A 17,718-nucleotide genomic window follows, 5' to 3' on the forward strand; every position below is an offset into this window, starting at 1 on the left:
CCCCACCCCCCCCCCCCCCCCCCCCCCCCCTGTCTTGGCCAAAAACTACACGAAAGCAAACCTAGTGCAAATGTTTCAGTGGCAAAAAAATCCCTTGGCAGACAAGTAGCATATAGGAACCGGACTCATCAGGGGGAGCCAATCGTACACCAGCAAGCTCATGCACGTAACAGCCAATCCGAAGTAGGTGGTTTTTTCAAACGTGTGTCAATCAAGCCACGCTGGCTGTGTGTGCGGACAGCTGGACGGGGCAGTCCTGGGGTGGGGTGTTCAGCTGGGACAGGGGGTGGCAGGGCGGGCGGCAGGTTACGGGGGTGTCTCTGGGCTCGGGTCAGGCACCCCACCAGTGGGAGTGGGAGACAGGAACAAGAATAGGCAATTATGGAAGCAGACAGGGACACAACGTGGAGATCTGAGACACAGGCTGATGGGGGGAAAAATAAGTCGATTTCTTTCGTTGACGGCCTTGGAGAAGGGGAGTTAAGTTTAGATGTGCCTTGTGATGTGTTTGTGTGGGAAGTCAGCTGACCCAGTCGCTGCTCTCTCTCTCTCCCTCCCTCTCTCTCTCCCCCTCCCTTCTTCTATCTTTGTCTCTCTCTCCCTCCCTCTCTCTCTCTCTCTCTCTCTCTCTGTCTCTTTGTCTCTCTCTCTCCCTCCCTCCCTCTCTCTCTCTCCCCCTCCCTCCCTCTCTCTCGCTGTCTCTCTCCCCCCTCCCTCCCTCTCTCTCTCTCTCTCTCTCTCTCTCTCTCTATGTCTCTCTCTCTCTCTCTCTCTCCCCCCCCCCCCCCTCCCTCCCTCCCTCCCCGTCCCTTGGTCTCTGTGCAGGACAGAGTGGCTTGGGGAAGTCCACCCTCATGAACACCCTCTTCAAGTCCAAGGTGAGCCGGAAGTCCGTGCTGACCCCGGAGGAGGAGCGGATCCCCCAGACCATCGAGATCAAGTCCATCAGTCACGGTGAGCCGAACAGGAGCTCGCTGATGACTCACTCACATCAGCCAATCACGTCAGCCGTTCGCATCACATGCGCGTGACAGAGCGCGTTTACCAGGAACTGCCCGGATATGATGCTTTGGGCACGGCACATTAATTTCAAAAGTCCCAAATGCCCATAGCTTTGATGATTGCATTTAGCGTGTACGTTTTGGTGGTTAGCATAGCAAAAGCAATGTAAGCACGAAAGCATACATTTGGAGCTGCTAATCTGATGTGGTCCTTGCACACATTGTTCGGAGCTGTCTTGGCTGGCTTTTCTATTTGACCCGCAGTCATTTTGCGTCTATGCAGAAACTACGGTAAGGTATCCATAGTTAATCCTGCTCGTTCACATGATGAATGTCAGCTTTTGTTCACCTTCATCGGAAGGACATATCCTGGGACACTGGTGGAAAATTGAAGAGAATTAAGCTGTGGCTCTGTGTTTGTTTTAGACGCAGTTCGCATCACAGACACGCCAGCACTTTGGTGGAAAATGACATAAACGAAAATACTGCATGAGTGGAGTCCATTTGAAGAGATGTTTTTTGAGTCGTGTCAATGGTGTGGTGTAGCTGGCCCATAGTTTTATGAAATTCAACATATTGAAGTCACATGTATGCGGATTAATGACTTCCTTTGTCCCATACCCCCCCCCCTCCCCACCACTGTTCCCACTCAGACATTGAGGAGAAGGGCGTGAGGATGAAATTGACGGTAATCGACACTCCAGGTTTTGGGGATCAGATCAACAACGAAGACTGGTAAGTGCTGATTCTGACAAATGCTTGTGGAGAACAGAATCGCAATGCATCGTGTTATACCCTCACTCACTCACTCTCTCTCTCTTCTTTTTTTCTTCTCTCTCTCTCCGTTTTTCCTGTCCAAAAGCTGGCAGCCCATTATGAAGTTCATTAATGACCAGTATGAGCAGTACCTTCAGGAGGAGATCAACATCAACAGGAAGAAGAGGATCCCAGACTCACGCGTGCACTGCTGTATATACTTCATCCCCCCTACCGGCCACAGGTCAGTGTGCTGCCTGACCTACAGTACAGTGTGCTGCCTGACCTACAGTACAGTGTGCCGCCTGACCTACAGTACAGTGTGCCGACTGACCTACAGTACAGTGTGCCGCCTGACCTACAGTACAGTGTGCCGCCTGACCTACAGTACAGTGTGCCGCCTGACCTACAGTAGAGTGTGCCGCCTGACCTACAGTAGTGTGCCGCCTGACCTACAGTAGAGTGTGCCGCCTGACCTACAGTAGTGTGCCGCCTGACCTACAGTAGTGTGCGCCGCCTGACCTACAGTAGTGTGCCGCCTGACCTACAGTACAGTGTGCCGCCTGACCTACAGTACAGTGTGCCGCCTGACCTACAGTAGAGTGCGCCGCCTGACCTACAGAACAGTGTCCTGCTGACCTACAGTACAGTGTGCTGCACATTGCTGTACTACACACACACACACACACGCACGCATAAACACACAAGCACATACAAATACACACACACACACACACGCACGCATAAACTCACACACATACACACAAGCACATACAAATACATATACACACACACACACCCTCACAAATATTCTTACAGTTGAGTATGTGTAGATATGCACTTCCTGGCAGGTGTATTTTCTGCATATTATTGTCAGTTTGATGGGAGCGCCGCTGCTGCTGTGTGCTACTGTAGCTGTGTACGCTCCGCTAACCCGCGTGCTGAGGGTGAATGTTTCCGGGGGCAAGGACGCGGTCACGCATCAGTCATCTCCAGAGGGGGCGGGGCGCGATAAGCTGACCTCTGGGCTTTCTGTGGGACGGGAGCAGCTAGTCGGCGCTGTCGTGTGATTGGTGCCCTCCTACACTGAGGGCAAGGGCATCTAATGCCACCCCACCTTCCATCAGTACATTGTTACATTACAGGCATTTAGCAGACGCTCTTATCCAGAACGACTTACTTAAATTTGTATATAGAATTTACATTGCAAGGCACATTACAGCTGGATATATACTGGAGCAATGCAGGTTTAGTACCTTGCTCAATGGGACAACGACAGTGTCCTACCCAGGAATTGAACCTGCAACCTTTTAGTTACAAGACCAGCTCCAGTGTCACCATCACAAATGCCCACGTGCACATACCCCTACCTTGGCCTTCTCTTCGCCATTCGCTATGAACCATTTCCTGCCCTTTCTTTAAAAATCCGACAAGTGAAACTGATCCTGTCCTTTGAGACTGGAATCATATTTGGGGAATCGGGTTCCACAACGGCTCCTTTCTTTCCATTGTTGCTCTGTGTGGGAAGGGCATGCCAGGGGCTGGGCTTGTTCTCTTTCACAAGTGTGCGGTGTGCCCTGTACTTACCAGGAAACTCCAGCGATAAATAATCTTGTATTTACTGAGCAGCATGGCCAGATATCTGCGGCACAGAGTCACTGAGGCCAAGTGGCTCTGTGGCGTTTGGCTCTTGTCTTGGGCGTAGAGTAGAGAGCTGAATAAGATGATTGCTCTCTATGGTGATCCGTCTAATACACTGATATACACAACCAGGGTTCAACGGTCAGTTTGTCTAAACTGTCAAAAATGTGTCTGACTTTTTTATGCTTGTATTTGTTCTGTGCTTTTAATAGCTTTGTGGTTTCGAGTGAGTGTCCCCCCCTCCCCCAGTGCTGAGCTGTGCATGTTGGTCAGTGTGGAATATGTGGGCCTCTTAGACAAACACTGGTGCTGCTGCATGCAATATGAAAAAAGAAAACCCCACTGCTTAATGAAAGATGGAAGCGAGGTGGGTCTGCTGGACTTGTCGGTCTTATTAAATCCGCTGCTGACCGGCTGAATGGAGCGGAGATTTGCTTTGTGACTTTCTTTGTGTGCGGACTGTGTGAGGAACCCAGATGGGGAACTGTTTGCTAACCCAGACTGCAGTTCCTCTCCCGCTCTCCTCCCGTCCAGCAACAATAGTTTTTCCGTGACTGGAAACGTGGCACAGGTCCATTCAGCCCTGAAAATCTTTTGCCTTTTCCTTGTGTCTGCAAGTCTCTCTTTCTCTCTCCCTCTCTCTCTCTTCTGCTGTTAGGACATCTGGATTTGATTTTGGGGTATTCTGCCATGTTTCCTTTCTTTAACTCTTGTCTACCCACAATCTCGCACAGAGGCTGAGGGGCGTTGCAGGGGGTCAGGAGCAGGCCGTGTCCCAGTTTAGGATATTTTCTTGTATCACAGTTTTTTGTTTTTTTTTTTGTTTTTTTTTGGCTGGACCGCAACAGCGGGGTCAGCCCTGCAAACGTGAGTGAGTGATGAAGTTACACCATTGGTCGGCCGAGTTGTGAAGTTTCACCATTGGTCGGCCGGATGAAGCGTGTTAGCTCCAGCCATATACTAAGTTTTGACCTGGTCTTGTTTTTAAATCATTGAAACTTTCCATGAAATTTCCATGAAGTCAGTTACCATGGTGACAGACTTGTTCAGGAAGCTTTTTTCCCCCTGTGTAAACTAAAATTTAGTTTTTTCCTGTGTGCATTTGTAATATAGACGCATATAATGTTAAATTATGTGCATACCTTCCCTCTTTCACTTGTTATTTAGTGCGTTTTCTTCTGCCTGAACACGTATCACTTGTTTTTTTTGTTTTTTTTTTGTAACCTTTATCATATATATTGCGCTGTACTGTAGTTGTGCAGTGTTGTTGCGAACTTTCCCCGACTGCATACGTGCAGTAATAACTTCCTGACAGAGTTAGCATGACCCCATAGACCCCCTCCCCATATTAGCACATCACGGCTCACAATCTCCACAGCTTTAGTCTCAGCTGCCCACCCCCCCCCCCCCCTTCCCCACACCCCCTCACCAGCGTTTCTGGAACAGTTATCTGCTTGTGTGAGTGAGCCCCCCAGTGCGAGAGCTTGTTGTCAGGCACACTCCTTCATCTCCTTCTTCCCTCCCTCCCTCCCTCTCTCCCTCCATCCTCAAAGCAGCTGCCCCAGGGCAGCATTCTGCTGGCGGTCTGTCAGCTGCTGGGACGGTCTTGTGGGTTCCTGTGCGTCGTTCAGCACGAGCCTGGGCCTGTTTCGAGAAGTCCAAAAAAATTAAGGTCTTCTCCAGCCCCCTCTCCACCCCCCAACCCACCACCCCCCACGTAGCAGCCCCTGCCAGGAAACCTGCGGCACCTGCTTCCCCAGGGGCCGTCTGTTTGGGAGAGGAAGCGGTGAAACGGGAAGTTGGAGGCTTCTATCCTAACTGCCACCCAGAGATTTCAGGAGCGCACATCAGAGAAGCCCTTTGCTAGTGTTGGGGTTTCACACTACCCTTGACTTGTGGGGACCCCGGTCTTGTGGGGACCCTGGACTTGTGGGGACCCCAGTCTTGTGGGGACCCCAGTTTTGTGGGGACCCTGGACTTGTGGGGACCCTGGTCTTGTGGGGACCCTGGACTTGTGGGGACCCTGGACTTGTGGGGACCCCAGTTTTGTGGGGACCCTGGACTTGTGGGGACCCTGGACTTGTGGGGACCCCAGTTTTGTGGGGACCCTGGACTTGTGGGGACCCTAGTCTTGTGGGGACCCCGGTCTTGTGGGGACCCTGGTCTTGTGGGGACCCGGTCGCAGGCTGCTGCCGAACTGCTAAATGCAGCTGGGACGGGAGCTTGGCGCGGAGATGAGAGGAGAGCAGATGGGAATGTGCTGGGCCGGAGAGCGAGCCTTTTCTCTTGCAGAGGCTCTGGCCCACGTTTCGAAAGAGAAGGGCTCCTCTGCGCTGCTTTCCAGTCGTGCGTTTTCACAAACGTCTGCTCTGGTGAGCGCGCTGGCCAGCGTCTGTAACCGATTACTTGGATGTGCCGCCAGGTCCATGTTTTATCGCTGCTTGTCTCTGTGCCACGGGAGCGTAATGACAGAATTATAAGGAATGTGATGATCGTGCCGTAAGTGCGAATTCGGTAGTGCCAGCGGCGTGGTGGATCACGTGACCTCACGGAACGCGTTGAGATGGCGCATAACAGGGTTTGCATCACCTTGTTTTTTTTGGGTTTTTTTTTTAATCAGGATCCAGAGCAGAATGCACTACGATCCCTAGTATGAAAGATAAAATTGGCACCTGTGGTTTTTCGGGGCTGTGTAGTTCACAAAGCGGAACGGAGTCCTCGTTAATTGAGGAGATGACGGCACGCTTCCCCCTTGGGGGCTTTTTTTGGGGTTTTTTTCCCAGATCCTCTATTGGCGGTTCCCTGAGACCAGGCTTGGGCCTCCGTGTATTGAAAGTGGCGCAGGACCGCCAGTGAGAGCAGACGGTTTCAGACAGAGAGAGCCAGAGCACCCGATAGAGGCCGTTTGCAGCTTGTGGTCGCTGCTTCCTTTGCGCTTCAGCTTTTCTTCTTCCTGTTTTCATTCAAACGAGACCGCAAATTAGCTTCCGGCAGAGCGAGGCTAGACTGCTCTTCCGGACGAGGAGCTCTTGACTTGTGTGTCCGGGAATGGGTACGCGTGCGTGTGTGTGCGTGTGTGCGCGTGCGTGTGTGTGTGTGTGTGTGTGTGTGTGTGTGCGTGTATATATATGTGTGTGCGCGTGTGTGCGCGTGTGTGTGTGTGTGCGTGTGTGTGCGTGTATATATATGTGTGTGTGCGTGTGTGCGTGTGTGTGCGTGTATATATATGTGTGTGTGCGTGTGTGCGTGTGTGCGTGTGTGCGTGTGTGCGTGTGTGCGTGTGTGTGTGTGTGTGTGCGTGCGCGTGTGTGTGTGCGTGTGTGCGTGTGTGTGCAAGTGTGCGTGTGTGTGCCTGTGTGTCCATGTGTGTGTCTGTCTGTCTGTGAATGTGTGCATGTATGCGTGCGTGCATGTGCGTGTATATGTGTGTGTGTGTGCGTGTGCACGTGCGTGCGTGCGTGTGTGTGTGCGTGTATATGTGTGTGTGCAAGTGTGCGTGTGTGTGTGTGTGTGTGTGTGTGCCTGTCTGTGAATGTGTGCATGTATGCATGCGTGCATGTGTGCGTGATGTGTCTGTGTGTGTGCGTGTGTGTGTGTGTGTGTGTGTGTGTGTGTGCACGTGTGTATATATGTGTGTGCGTGGTGTGTGTGTGTGTGTGTTTGCACGTGTATATATGTGTGTGCGTGATGTGTGTATGTATGTGTGTGTGTGTGTGTTTGCACGTGTATATATGTGTGTGCGTGATGTGTGTGTGTGTGTGTCTATGTGTGTGTGTGTGTGTGTGTGTGTTTGCACGTGTATATATGTGTGTGCGTGATGTGTGTGTGCGTGTGTGTTTGCACGTGTATATGTGTGTGTGTGTGTGTGTGCCTGATGTGTCTGTGTCTGTGTGTGTGTGTGTGTGTGTGCCTGGTGTGTGTGTGCGTGATGTGTCTGTCTGTGTCTGTGTCTGTGTGTGTGTGTGTGTGCGTGATGTGTCTGTGTGTGTGTGTCTATGTGTGTGTGTGTGTGTGTGTGTGTGTGTGTGTGTTTGCACGTGTATATATGTGTGTGCGTGATGTGTGTGTGTGTGTGTGTGTGTTTGCATGTGTATGTATGTGTGTGTGTGTGTATATATGTGTGTGTGCACGTTTATGCGCATACGAGCGCGTGTCATGGTTTCACACCTGAGGACAAGATGCTCTGCTTCTGGTCTATGGCCTGTACCATGTGACACTCCTGCAGACCTGCGACGTGATGGACACATTTGTGGTTTCTTGGGGGTGTGATATGTGAGCGTGGGATTGTGAGTCTCCCCTATAAAGATAGATTAGCCTTTCATGTTCATCCAGCCCTGCAGATGTCTGCCTCTCTGCAGCTGCTTACAGAGCCTTGAACTCTGACGCTGAACCTTCACAAGACTAATTGGTTGGGAAGGAAAAAAATTTATATTAACCAGAGGCTCTGCCAACAGTACGCTTCATCCTGGAAAAAAAATCGCCGTAATCAGCTGCAGAAAACAGAAGTGACCCTCTCCACAAACGACCTCCACAAATGGTTCTGACGCAGAAATACACACTGTATTATTTGTGGGGACTCAAATATATGTTTGTCACTGTGTGTCCTTTACTGGTGACTCAGACGCAGTACACTGTTTATTCTTTGTGGAGACTCAAACATAATGTATGATGTTTTAAGAGAACCAAAAAGTCAGTTTTCTCTCACAAGCAGTGTTGATAAAGCCCAGGACATCAAAGTCCCACAGTCTGTTTATAGGGCTCAGATTTGCTTCCAGTTCTGAAGGCCTAAGGAAGCGAATTTTTGGCTTTCCCTGGGACAGGCTTCCCGTGCCATGATACTCAGCTGAACGCAATGCAGAAATCATTGCTCATCGCCTCAGGCTACGTTAGCTTTTTATTGTGCGTGCATTTGTAGTAGCTTTGATTGAGGATGCGGGACAGTATGATGGCTGCTTTTTTTTAAACTGAGCTGAGTGGGTGTGTTGAAGGCACTTGTACTTAGTTTTTGCATGATATTAAAAAAAAACGTATCGATAACTTCCTGTTCGTTTCGCTTAGTGTCAGTTTTCAAATTGAGATACTGGGCCTCTGTCTTAAGTTTTGTACGTGCTGTCGGAAGCAGCATGCACTAGCAGATGCGTGTCTAATTTAACTGCGGCTTAGCCACAGACACCACTGTGGTGTCGGACTTGCGCACAGGAGTACAGGTGAGACGCTGGCTGCAGCAGATATTCTGGGTGGAGCTTCCCGGCCCTGGTCTGTCTCATCGGTAGATCAGTAAGTGTAGTTCTGTCGCCCCCTGCTGGATTGTCTTGTGATCTACAGCCAAAGACTCAAAAGGGGAGAAAGGCGTACAGTTCTCATGCCGTGTTCATGTGATCGATTTGGTTGTTTTTCATCCTGTATCCTGGCGATAAACAGAACCAATGAAATTAAATGAATTGCCTCCTCTCTGTCCTGACAAGCTGGGCGCGTGCTGGGGCGGGTTTTTCGTGGTGAGGCACCGGGATTTTGAGGCTCTCCTCCTCCGCTGTGTTTCTCACTGAATTCCCTCCGCCCCCCCCCCCCCTCTCTTTCAGCCTGAGGCCCCTGGATGTGGAGTTCATGCGGCGTCTCAGTAAAGTGGTCAACATCGTCCCCGTCATCGCCAAGGCAGACACTTTAACTCTGGAGGAGAGGGACTTCTTCAAAAAGAAGGTATAAACATCCCCCCCACCCCACACCCCCCCATTAGAGAGGTATGCCTGTGTGGGTTCAGAGTTGGCAGCCTCTTCATAGGGTACCCCCCCCCCCCCTTATTAGAGAGGTATGCCTCTGACTCTGTGCGGGTTCTTCCTGAGCAGAGTTGGCTGCCTCTTCACAGGGCACCCCCCCAACCCCCAAAACTCACAACCCCCCCCCCCCCCCCCCATTAGAGAGGTACGCCTCTGGCCCTGTGCGGGTTCTTCCAGAGCGCAGTTGGCTGCTTCTTCATAGGGCACCCCCCCAACCCCAAACCTCACAAACCCCCCCCCTAAACCCCCCCCATTAGAGAAGTACGCCTCTGTGCGGGCTCTTCCAGAGCGCAGTTGGCAGGCTCTTCACAGGGCGCACGTCATACTACAGATCTGGAAGGAGGCGTAGGAACACTCCGGTATGTACCGCAGGGGCTGCCAAAAAAGTGTAGAAATCAAAGGCCGAGGGGGGGGGGGGTGGGGGGGGGGGGGGGGAGGCTGGCAGGATGGCCTGTAGAGCCCTCTGGAGCATCGGGCTCCGCTCTGAGGCTAAGTGGCGTAACCAGGGGCCCGGGTTTAATTCCCCAGCTGAGGGCGGGGCGTCGTCTGGAGCGGGGGGCTCCTTTAACCTTCTGATGGCGGGTTTATCCGGGCCAGATGAGCCGCGTGTGATCAGCCGGCTCGCTCTCCACCGTGGGCATATGCCGCGGTCCTCCCTCTCTCGACTGGGGGGTTCGGGGTGGGCGGGGGGGGGGGGGGGGGCAGGCGTGCAACCAAGTGTCCTGAGGGAACCCCCCCCCAAGGATGGTAAAATGCAGGGCGGAGAGCTCCGTCACTCCCAGGGGGCCCCTCTGTGTGGGTGGAGAGCGGGAAGAAGGAAGAGGGTGCCGCTCACTTCCTGTTTTTCCGTGACGGGAGGCTCTCCAGTGCTTCCTCGTGTTTCTCTTGGATGGCTGTCAGCCTTAAGAGGAGATGAAGACGGGGACAGGGGATGCGCACTTCCACCTCGTTCTGGCGTCCGTCTTTATGGCTCAATGAGAGCAGGATGCATGCTGGGGCATTCTGCCCGCTATTCAGTTTGTTCCAGGCCGCTGAGGACAAACAAGAAAATTGTCCAATTGAGGTGGAAGCTTTGGACTTTGTAATGGGTTGTTTTGATTGGCTGGGTTTGGGGCAGTGTTCGGCCCTGGGATTGCCTACACGCAGGACAAGAAAAAAAGGCTCTTTGTATCTGTGTCAGCGCAGCTGTGCTTCATGCCTTTCTGGCTCCTGATGTGACAATGGCGCATCTTGATGACATCACTTCCCTTATGTGGTTAAGCATGCATCTGCCAATGAGAGGCTGTACAATCATCTCTTTTCCGCTTCTGTTTAAGGGTTGCCCGTTGTGTGAAAGTGACCTGCTTTTGTGATTAACCTTTTGTATACGACTTCCATCCATTGATGGCCCTTGAAAAGTTGCTTCAGACAGAGGGGTTTTTAAAAATATATATTTCTTTACATAATTTTCCCCTTTAAATTCAGTATTTAATTTCTGCGACTGCGTGAGAGACTACAGGAGGGGAGGCTGTTGGGATTGCCCTCAGCTCAGGGCAGGACAGGGTCTATGTGCGTTCCCACATCCCATTCGTGTGTCTGCCGATGACCCGAACGTCTCGAGCCTTCGCCTTCACCCCAGAGTGGGGTCACCCCTCAATCCTCGGGGACCCCGCCCGGCGCAGTTTCCCCACCTTCCTGCCGGGACCTCCTGTGTTATTGTACTGGGCTGGTCGTGTTCTCCTCCTCCTCCTCCTCCTCCTCCCCCCCCCTGAGTTCCTGCGCTCTCCGGCAGGGCGTGTGGGATGACTAGGCGTCTGCGTCAGTGCCCTGGGTCAGGCCATTGTTGGGAGGAATGTCCTGCATGCACGCTTGCATTCCTAATTCCAGAGGTGCAGCTCATGTTGGCCCACATACCAAGTTGCTTAGTCATGATTTTAGGTCCTTATTTTACCCCCTGATATTATAGTACGCTTTTTAGTGTGGTATGCCCTTACCCCCTGATATTATAGTACGCTTTTTAGTGTGGTATGCCCTTACCCCCTGATATTATACGCTTTTTAGTGTGGTATGCCCTTACCCCCTGATATTATACGCTTTTTAGTGTGGTATGCCCTTACCCCCTGATATTATACGCTTTTTAGTGTGGTATGCCCTTACCCCCTGATATTATACGCTTTTTAGTGTGGTATGCCCTTACCCCCTGATATTATACGCTTTTTAGTGTGGTATGCCCTTAACATGCTAGAATACTCCCTAGATGTTAATCTTGGTTGTAATGGTCCTTTAAGGACAGGACAGGGGTTTGATGGCCACCGGGTCTGTGCACCAATAGCCCATACTGTGTACCGACAGTTTTTTTTGTGTTTGTTTGTGTACCTGCAGATCAGGGAGGAGTTGCGGACCAATGGGATCGATGTTTACCCGCAGAAGGAGTTTGACGAGGACGCCGAGGACAGGACGATCAATGAGAAGATCAGAGTGAGTGTGCGGAGGGGCTCCCGCCCACCGCAGCCCCAACGAACACTCCTCCGTGACGGTGTCTCCGTCTTGACGCGGCGTGTGAAGTCAGCGTCCATGTTGTTGCTCGTCCCTTAGGAGATGATCCCCTTCGCTGTGGTTGGGAGTGACCAGGAGTACCAGGTCAATGGGAGAAGGCTTCTGGGGAGGAAAACAAAGTGGGGCACCATAGAAGGTAATTTCCTCTGTAAAGTCGGGTGCCATAGAAGGATATTGTCCTCTGGTAAGGAACATAGAATGTTTATGTTCTCTATAGTGTGACACCATAGAAAGATATTGTCCTCTATAGTGTGGCCCAATAGAAGGTTAATGTCCTCTATAGTTGGGTACCATAGAAGGTTATTGTCCCCTGTCTTGTGGAATTATAGAAAGTGAATGTCCGCTATAGTTGGGTAGCATAGAAGGCTAATGTCCTCTATAACTGAGTAGCATAGAAGGTTAAAGTCCTCTATAGTTGGGTACCATATAAGGTTAATGTTCTCTATAGTTGGGTACCATATAAGGTTAATGTTCTCTATGGTGTGGTACCATAAAAGGTTAATGCAGGTTAAGGTTTTCTGCAGTGGGGAAAACAGAAAGTAATGTCCTCCCCTCCTGCTTTCTCCATTATTGCTTTGGCTGTCTAAACAATGGAAAATATTTCACACTGAGATGCTGCTATTGTGATTAGACAGCCTTGCACCGAGTCACACTCAAAGGTTGATTTAAAGGTCTCCTGTGTGATTTCATGGACCAGCAGTACGTCCATATTTATAGCTTGAGATCATCGTGATTTAGTGTACAGTGTGTGGGCTCACCGCCAGTGACAAACTGTGAAGTACACATGATTTGGCCGTGTCATAAAGCGTTTTGTGTTCTGGACCAAAGCTTAATCATGTCAACAATGGCCAAACAAATCACTATGGGGGGGGAAGTTCTTCCTCATTTAATATGACACTTTCTACAGAAGAACAGACACCGTGGTCAATTGGCTTATTGTCATAGTGTGAAATACTGGTCTGTGGTGCCGCACTGGTCGACACTAAAGTACTGATCTACGCTGATCCACCCTATTAATACTGATTTACATGGATCCACACCGCAGAACTGACCTACAATGTCCTCTCTGAGCTGCTCTGACCCACTTTGCAGTGCTGGTCTGTACGGATTCACGTTGCAGTACTGACCAAGGCTCCCATCCCAGCTGTATTTAGCAGTTCAGTCGCACATTCTAGCCAGCTTCCTCATGTATTTTTATTCCTGTGGCAATATTGTTAACTTTCTTTTTCCTGTGCAAATTAATATTGATTATGGTGAAACTTTTTGCTGTGGTTACCGATCCCTTACCAATGCTCAGTTATTGTCATCAATTAAGCTTAAATACTGTCAGAGAACATGCACTCTCTGTTGAGCAGTGATTGTGTACTGTATGACCTGGCCTTTATGACCTGATCTTCATTAACACTTGGTCACATTAATGAGAGTTCAGAGTCCTTGCCTCGTCGGCCATTTTGAGACTCTCTGCTGGACCTGCCACAGCCCAGCAGTGGAGAAACCCTGAGACAGAAATAAGAGGTTGATAACGGAGAGAGAGAGAGAGCAAGAGCAGCATGTGCGAGCGAGTGAATGGCAGCGGCACATGGCAAAATAAAAACATTTTAAAAAATAAAATAAATCAATATATAAATCTGGCCTGGGTGCTCTCCTCCGGCTCAGCTGTCCTACCAAATGCACTCAGTGAGCATTCGTTTCAGCTTCAGGGGCAATTCAAACGCTTTCAGTGACAACAACAGATTTTTATTTTATTTATTTTTTGGTGCGCTGTATTCGGCAATGGCACACACACACAGTGATCTCAAATTCATGGAGCTGCCACACTGTGGGACTTCCACACAGTCGAAATGAAGAATTTGCCTTATCTCGCATACTAATTTATCTTGGGAAGAATTAATCCGTTATGATGGATAAAGAGAGCAGATCTTACTGCTTTTATCACATGACATTGTGTCCTCTGCTCTGTGGTACTACATTGTATTACTGCCCTCTAGTGGAATACTTCAGATTTGCTTTCGTTCAAAGGTATGTCTGGTTAAATATCCAGTAGGAACATATTTATCTTCTTAAAACATGAGCAGAATTTAATTAGAATTTTCTATCAACAGCACGTTCAGGTGTTCACTGTCTTAATTTATCTTTTCCATCAAGCTGGAGGATGAACTGCTATTGGCATCAATGAGTATGATTATGTGTATCTGTAACATTTTATTATTTTTTTAAAAATGCAAAAATTGCTCACACGGAGAATTGCTGCCAAAATGTGCTAAAACGTTTTTAAATTGTGTCGTTTCAGTGGAGAACATTGCGCACTGTGAGTTTTCTTATCTGCGGGACCTGCTTATTAGGTGAGCTATATATAATATAATATGGTTTTCTTCTACTCTCTGTTCGTCATCTGTGGTGTTGGATCACGTTGCGTGTGGTTTTGTGACGTGGGTTTGCCTGCAAAACAAATATGGTGGGGCTTTAACTAGAAGTGAAAGAAAGAGGTCATCTTACCCTGGAGGGGGGAGCGGGGAGGGGCTTTAAAATTTATTATGAAATGATTGCAAATGAAATTCAAAGTGAGGGTAAAATTATAATTTTCATGAGCACAGATGCTTAAATTAACTTTATGAAGTGAGCTGCATGGTCAAGCCAGCCGCCCCAGGAGCTCCCGCTCTGTGTGTTTGGGAAACATTGTCTACAATCCCTACTGCCCTGAGCAGATGTTGATCATCAAAAGTTCTTAAAGAGTTTCGCTGGTCCCCTAAGCTTTAGTCTTTCTGGTATTCATTTTTTTTTGTGTGTGTGGAGAATTATCTATGCCAGTTTGAACGCTGGAAAGTGTGTGTGTGTGTGTGTGTGTTTGTGTGTGTGTGTGCGCACATCCGTGTGTGCGTGCATGCGTATGTACATGCATGTGTAGCGTGGCGTGTTAACAGCCTGACGAGATTCCCTCTTCCTGTCGCCGTGTCTCTCAGAACCCACATGCAGAACATCAAGGACATCACCAGCAGCATCCACTACGAGGTGTACCGCGTGCGGAGGCTGAACGAGAGCAACGCGCAGGCCAACGGCGTGTCCGAGCACGACGTGTCCTCCCACGAGCTGTAGACATTCGGCCACCTTCACCCCCCCCCCCCCCCACCTCGCCCGCCCAGTCCTGCCTGCAATGACCACCCCCTCTTCTCTCTGTCCTGACCTTCTGGCGACCCTCACCCCCCTTCCTGCCTCCTGCCTCCCCAAATCCTGGACCCCCGACCCGAGAGGGGACCAGCCGCACGCTCGGGTCACATGGGCACCACCGGCCTTTTTCGGCTCCGCCTCCTCTAGTGAAGAAGGTGCCGGAGTCTACCTGTGATCCATTTTTTGGGTTGTGGATAGAGCCACCAACAGCAATAGTTTTTTTTACATGATGGGTTAAAACATTTTGATCTAATAGCTACGTGTTGTTTAGAGTAATACTTGCAATAATACCATTCCAGTGTCTCATTGTCTACCCTTGAATGCTCTTCAGCGTCACTGTGACTGTACCAAGGTTCCAGGGGAACTGCGTTAGGGCGGGGCCAGGTGGTTGAAGACTGGGAAAGGGGAGGAGGTGTGGCTCTGGATTTCGGTCACTGTGCCACTTTGAGTCAATTTGTCAAAGGCTGCATCGATTTTGTTAAAATGTGCTGCAATAAAATCTACTCCTTGTTTTTTCTGTACTATCTAATCCCGTAAATTCATAGTAATATTTTTTTAATCCAGCTTCCTTATCCGCACAGCATAACTTAAACGCGTGGTGTCCGAAGTTGGAAAAGACGACTGGATATTTTTTTTAAATTAAGGAGGTCTGGCTGTGGAGGTGGTGGACAGACCCTTCCGTCCCGTGGGGTGTGTGTGATCTGAAGCTGCGGAAGTGGGGCGGGGGGGGGGGTTCGTCCCGCTTCAGCCACAGAAGTAGCGCAGCACACGGTAGAGAGAGAGAGCACGTGGTGTACAGGCAAAAGATGAAAGTAAAAAGGAAGAAAATGCATAAAGAAATAAAATTGTCGCAGGTTACGTCGTGTTGTGTTGTGTACTGTAGTGTGTTATGTGGTGGTATTGGGGGGGGGTTGGGGGGGTCGCTCTCCTGTACTAAGGGGGGTCTAGGGAGTTGGGACCTCTGCACTGCCCCGTGCGGTGTGGAGGGGGGCGTTCAGTACCCCGGCCTGTATTTTGTCTGGTTTTTGTTTGTATGTTTTGCAGAAAGCCCGCCGATGCCATAACCCCTTTTATTCGCTGTGTTTTTGCGTTGTGCCATTCGTCCCATCTATAGAGTGCGTTGTTGCCATTGTTATACAATTATTATTGTGTTTATTTTTATTGGAGGTGGGGGGCGGGGGTGTAAGGAATGCACACACTGTTAATTTCTTATGCTCTCTGTGCCTTATGTAAACCAAATAATAAGTGTTCTTTCTGTTCTAAAGAGAAACAAATAGAGATGTGATTTAAAAGAAAGAATTAATATTTAAGTGTGTTAAAGATTAAATGTATGCCTACTCTTTCAGTGTAGTTGGTGACACCCCCGGACTACTGTACGACAGAAAGTGTTTTTCTTGCAGGGGTTCTGCAGTTTACGTACGTAAGTTTGCTGAATTTTAAACGCGTGGCAAAGTGAAGTATTGTGGAAAGCACGCAGTTCTGCAGTATTGTTCCTTTTCCCCCTGGGAGTAGTGGCCTTTGTCTTGGGGTGATTGTCTCTGTGCCCTCCCTAGTTTCTGTTCCTTTATTTATTGGCAGCTGTCCACTAGCACATTGATCGAACTGGAACATGAGGCACGCGGTGCGATTTTAAAAACCCCTAACGCGCGGTATCTGAGATGGCGGGTGCCGTAAAAAAACGCAGACGAACGCCAGCGAAGCTGAAACTTGCGCAGCTGGAGCCAGCCAATCAGAATGCGGGACCGCCCTCTTAAAAAAAAAAAAAAAAAAAAAAAAACCATAATCTCCATTTCCCCTCCCTCCCCTAACAAGGTGAGGTCTGTCTGGAAGGGACAGATGTTTGGCAGATGTGTTGTCTTCCCGCTAACTGTGCAAGCCAGACCTGCTGATGATGAGGCTCAGTTGCTCTCTCCCCCCGTGAGGAAGGGTGATGTGGGGGGGCGGGAGTTGGGCAGAACTAGCGATGGGTGTCAGTGGCACAGCGGGGGGGTGAGAGGGGAGAGAGAGAGATCAGAGGGCTGGGCAGGCACCTACCTTTTAGGGGGAGGCCCGACAAAATGAACAGGGCTATTTCTCTCAGGTTAATAAAGGTCCCTAATAATTTGTCCATTTACACAGGATCAGAGAAACTGATTGGCTTCCCACGTGGCAAATCGGGGCGCCCCTGCGCTATTATTGGTTTCCTGATTTTTTTTTTTTTTTTTTTTGTGAGTTGCACTGCAGTCAACAAAGATTATGAGAGAAATGGCTCCCTTTCAGATAAGAGGTTTACCACCGGATAAAATTCATGGGGATGAAAAATTGATGCTTAACAAACAGGATGCCAGAGAAGAGTAGTAATTACATTTGTCTTTAAACAGAAATATAAAAAATAAAATGAAATGGCAATAGGATTATTCTTGTGTTTTGTGCTGTATATTCCTTGTGTCAATCATTTTTTTGTACTGGTATAAATATTAAGATTTATCTTTGATATGCTATTTCAAAGAAATAAAGATGGCAATTTGTAACTGTTTATTATTTATTCTGTCATATAAATATTTAGAATGACTTGAACTGTCTTGTGCATGATTCGTGAACTTACCAAGTCCTTGTCTGCCGTACCTGATTCAGGAAGATTCCTGGATGTCAGGTACCTCAACAGATAATGCAGTGCATTAGGCTTACATCCCCAAACCCGGCTGATGTATTCTGAAATGCACATATAATGTGTTGCATACAGTTGCTCTTCTTCCAGAAGTTGACTAATGATATTTGGCAGGTAAGATGAGCAGAGAGAGGTGAGCATTAAACAGAGGGAATGAAGTGAGGGGTAATTGTTGTGCTCAGTTAAAATGTGCATTTTA

The 17,718-nt window shown here is 49.3% G+C and overlaps 1 protein-coding gene across 7 annotated transcripts in view; it reads left to right on the forward strand.

Annotated features, from left to right (window-relative positions):
• The window catches only part of sept9b (septin 9b), an 87,656-nt gene extending 70,267 nt beyond the window's left edge, over nucleotides 1-17,389 (forward strand). For all 7 annotated transcript variants that reach the window (XM_035405510.1, XM_035405512.1, XM_035405511.1 and 4 more), the window contains 8 exons: nucleotides 826-954; nucleotides 1,655-1,736; nucleotides 1,864-2,001; nucleotides 8,978-9,095; nucleotides 11,534-11,629; nucleotides 11,747-11,843; nucleotides 13,998-14,049; nucleotides 14,668-17,389. In XM_035405510.1, coding sequence (XP_035261401.1) covers nucleotides 826-954; nucleotides 1,655-1,736; nucleotides 1,864-2,001; nucleotides 8,978-9,095; nucleotides 11,534-11,629; nucleotides 11,747-11,843; nucleotides 13,998-14,049; nucleotides 14,668-14,800 — 845 coding nt within the window. In that variant the 3' untranslated portion in view covers nucleotides 14,801-17,389. The remainder of the gene's footprint in view (nucleotides 1-825; nucleotides 955-1,654; nucleotides 1,737-1,863; nucleotides 2,002-8,977; nucleotides 9,096-11,533; nucleotides 11,630-11,746; nucleotides 11,844-13,997; nucleotides 14,050-14,667) is intronic.
• Nucleotides 17,390-17,718: the final 329 nt, after the last annotated feature.

Source organism: Anguilla anguilla, chromosome 2 (assembly GCF_013347855.1).
Source record: "Anguilla anguilla isolate fAngAng1 chromosome 2, fAngAng1.pri, whole genome shotgun sequence".
In the NCBI taxonomy this organism is placed as follows: Eukaryota; Metazoa; Chordata; class Actinopteri; order Anguilliformes; family Anguillidae; genus Anguilla; species Anguilla anguilla.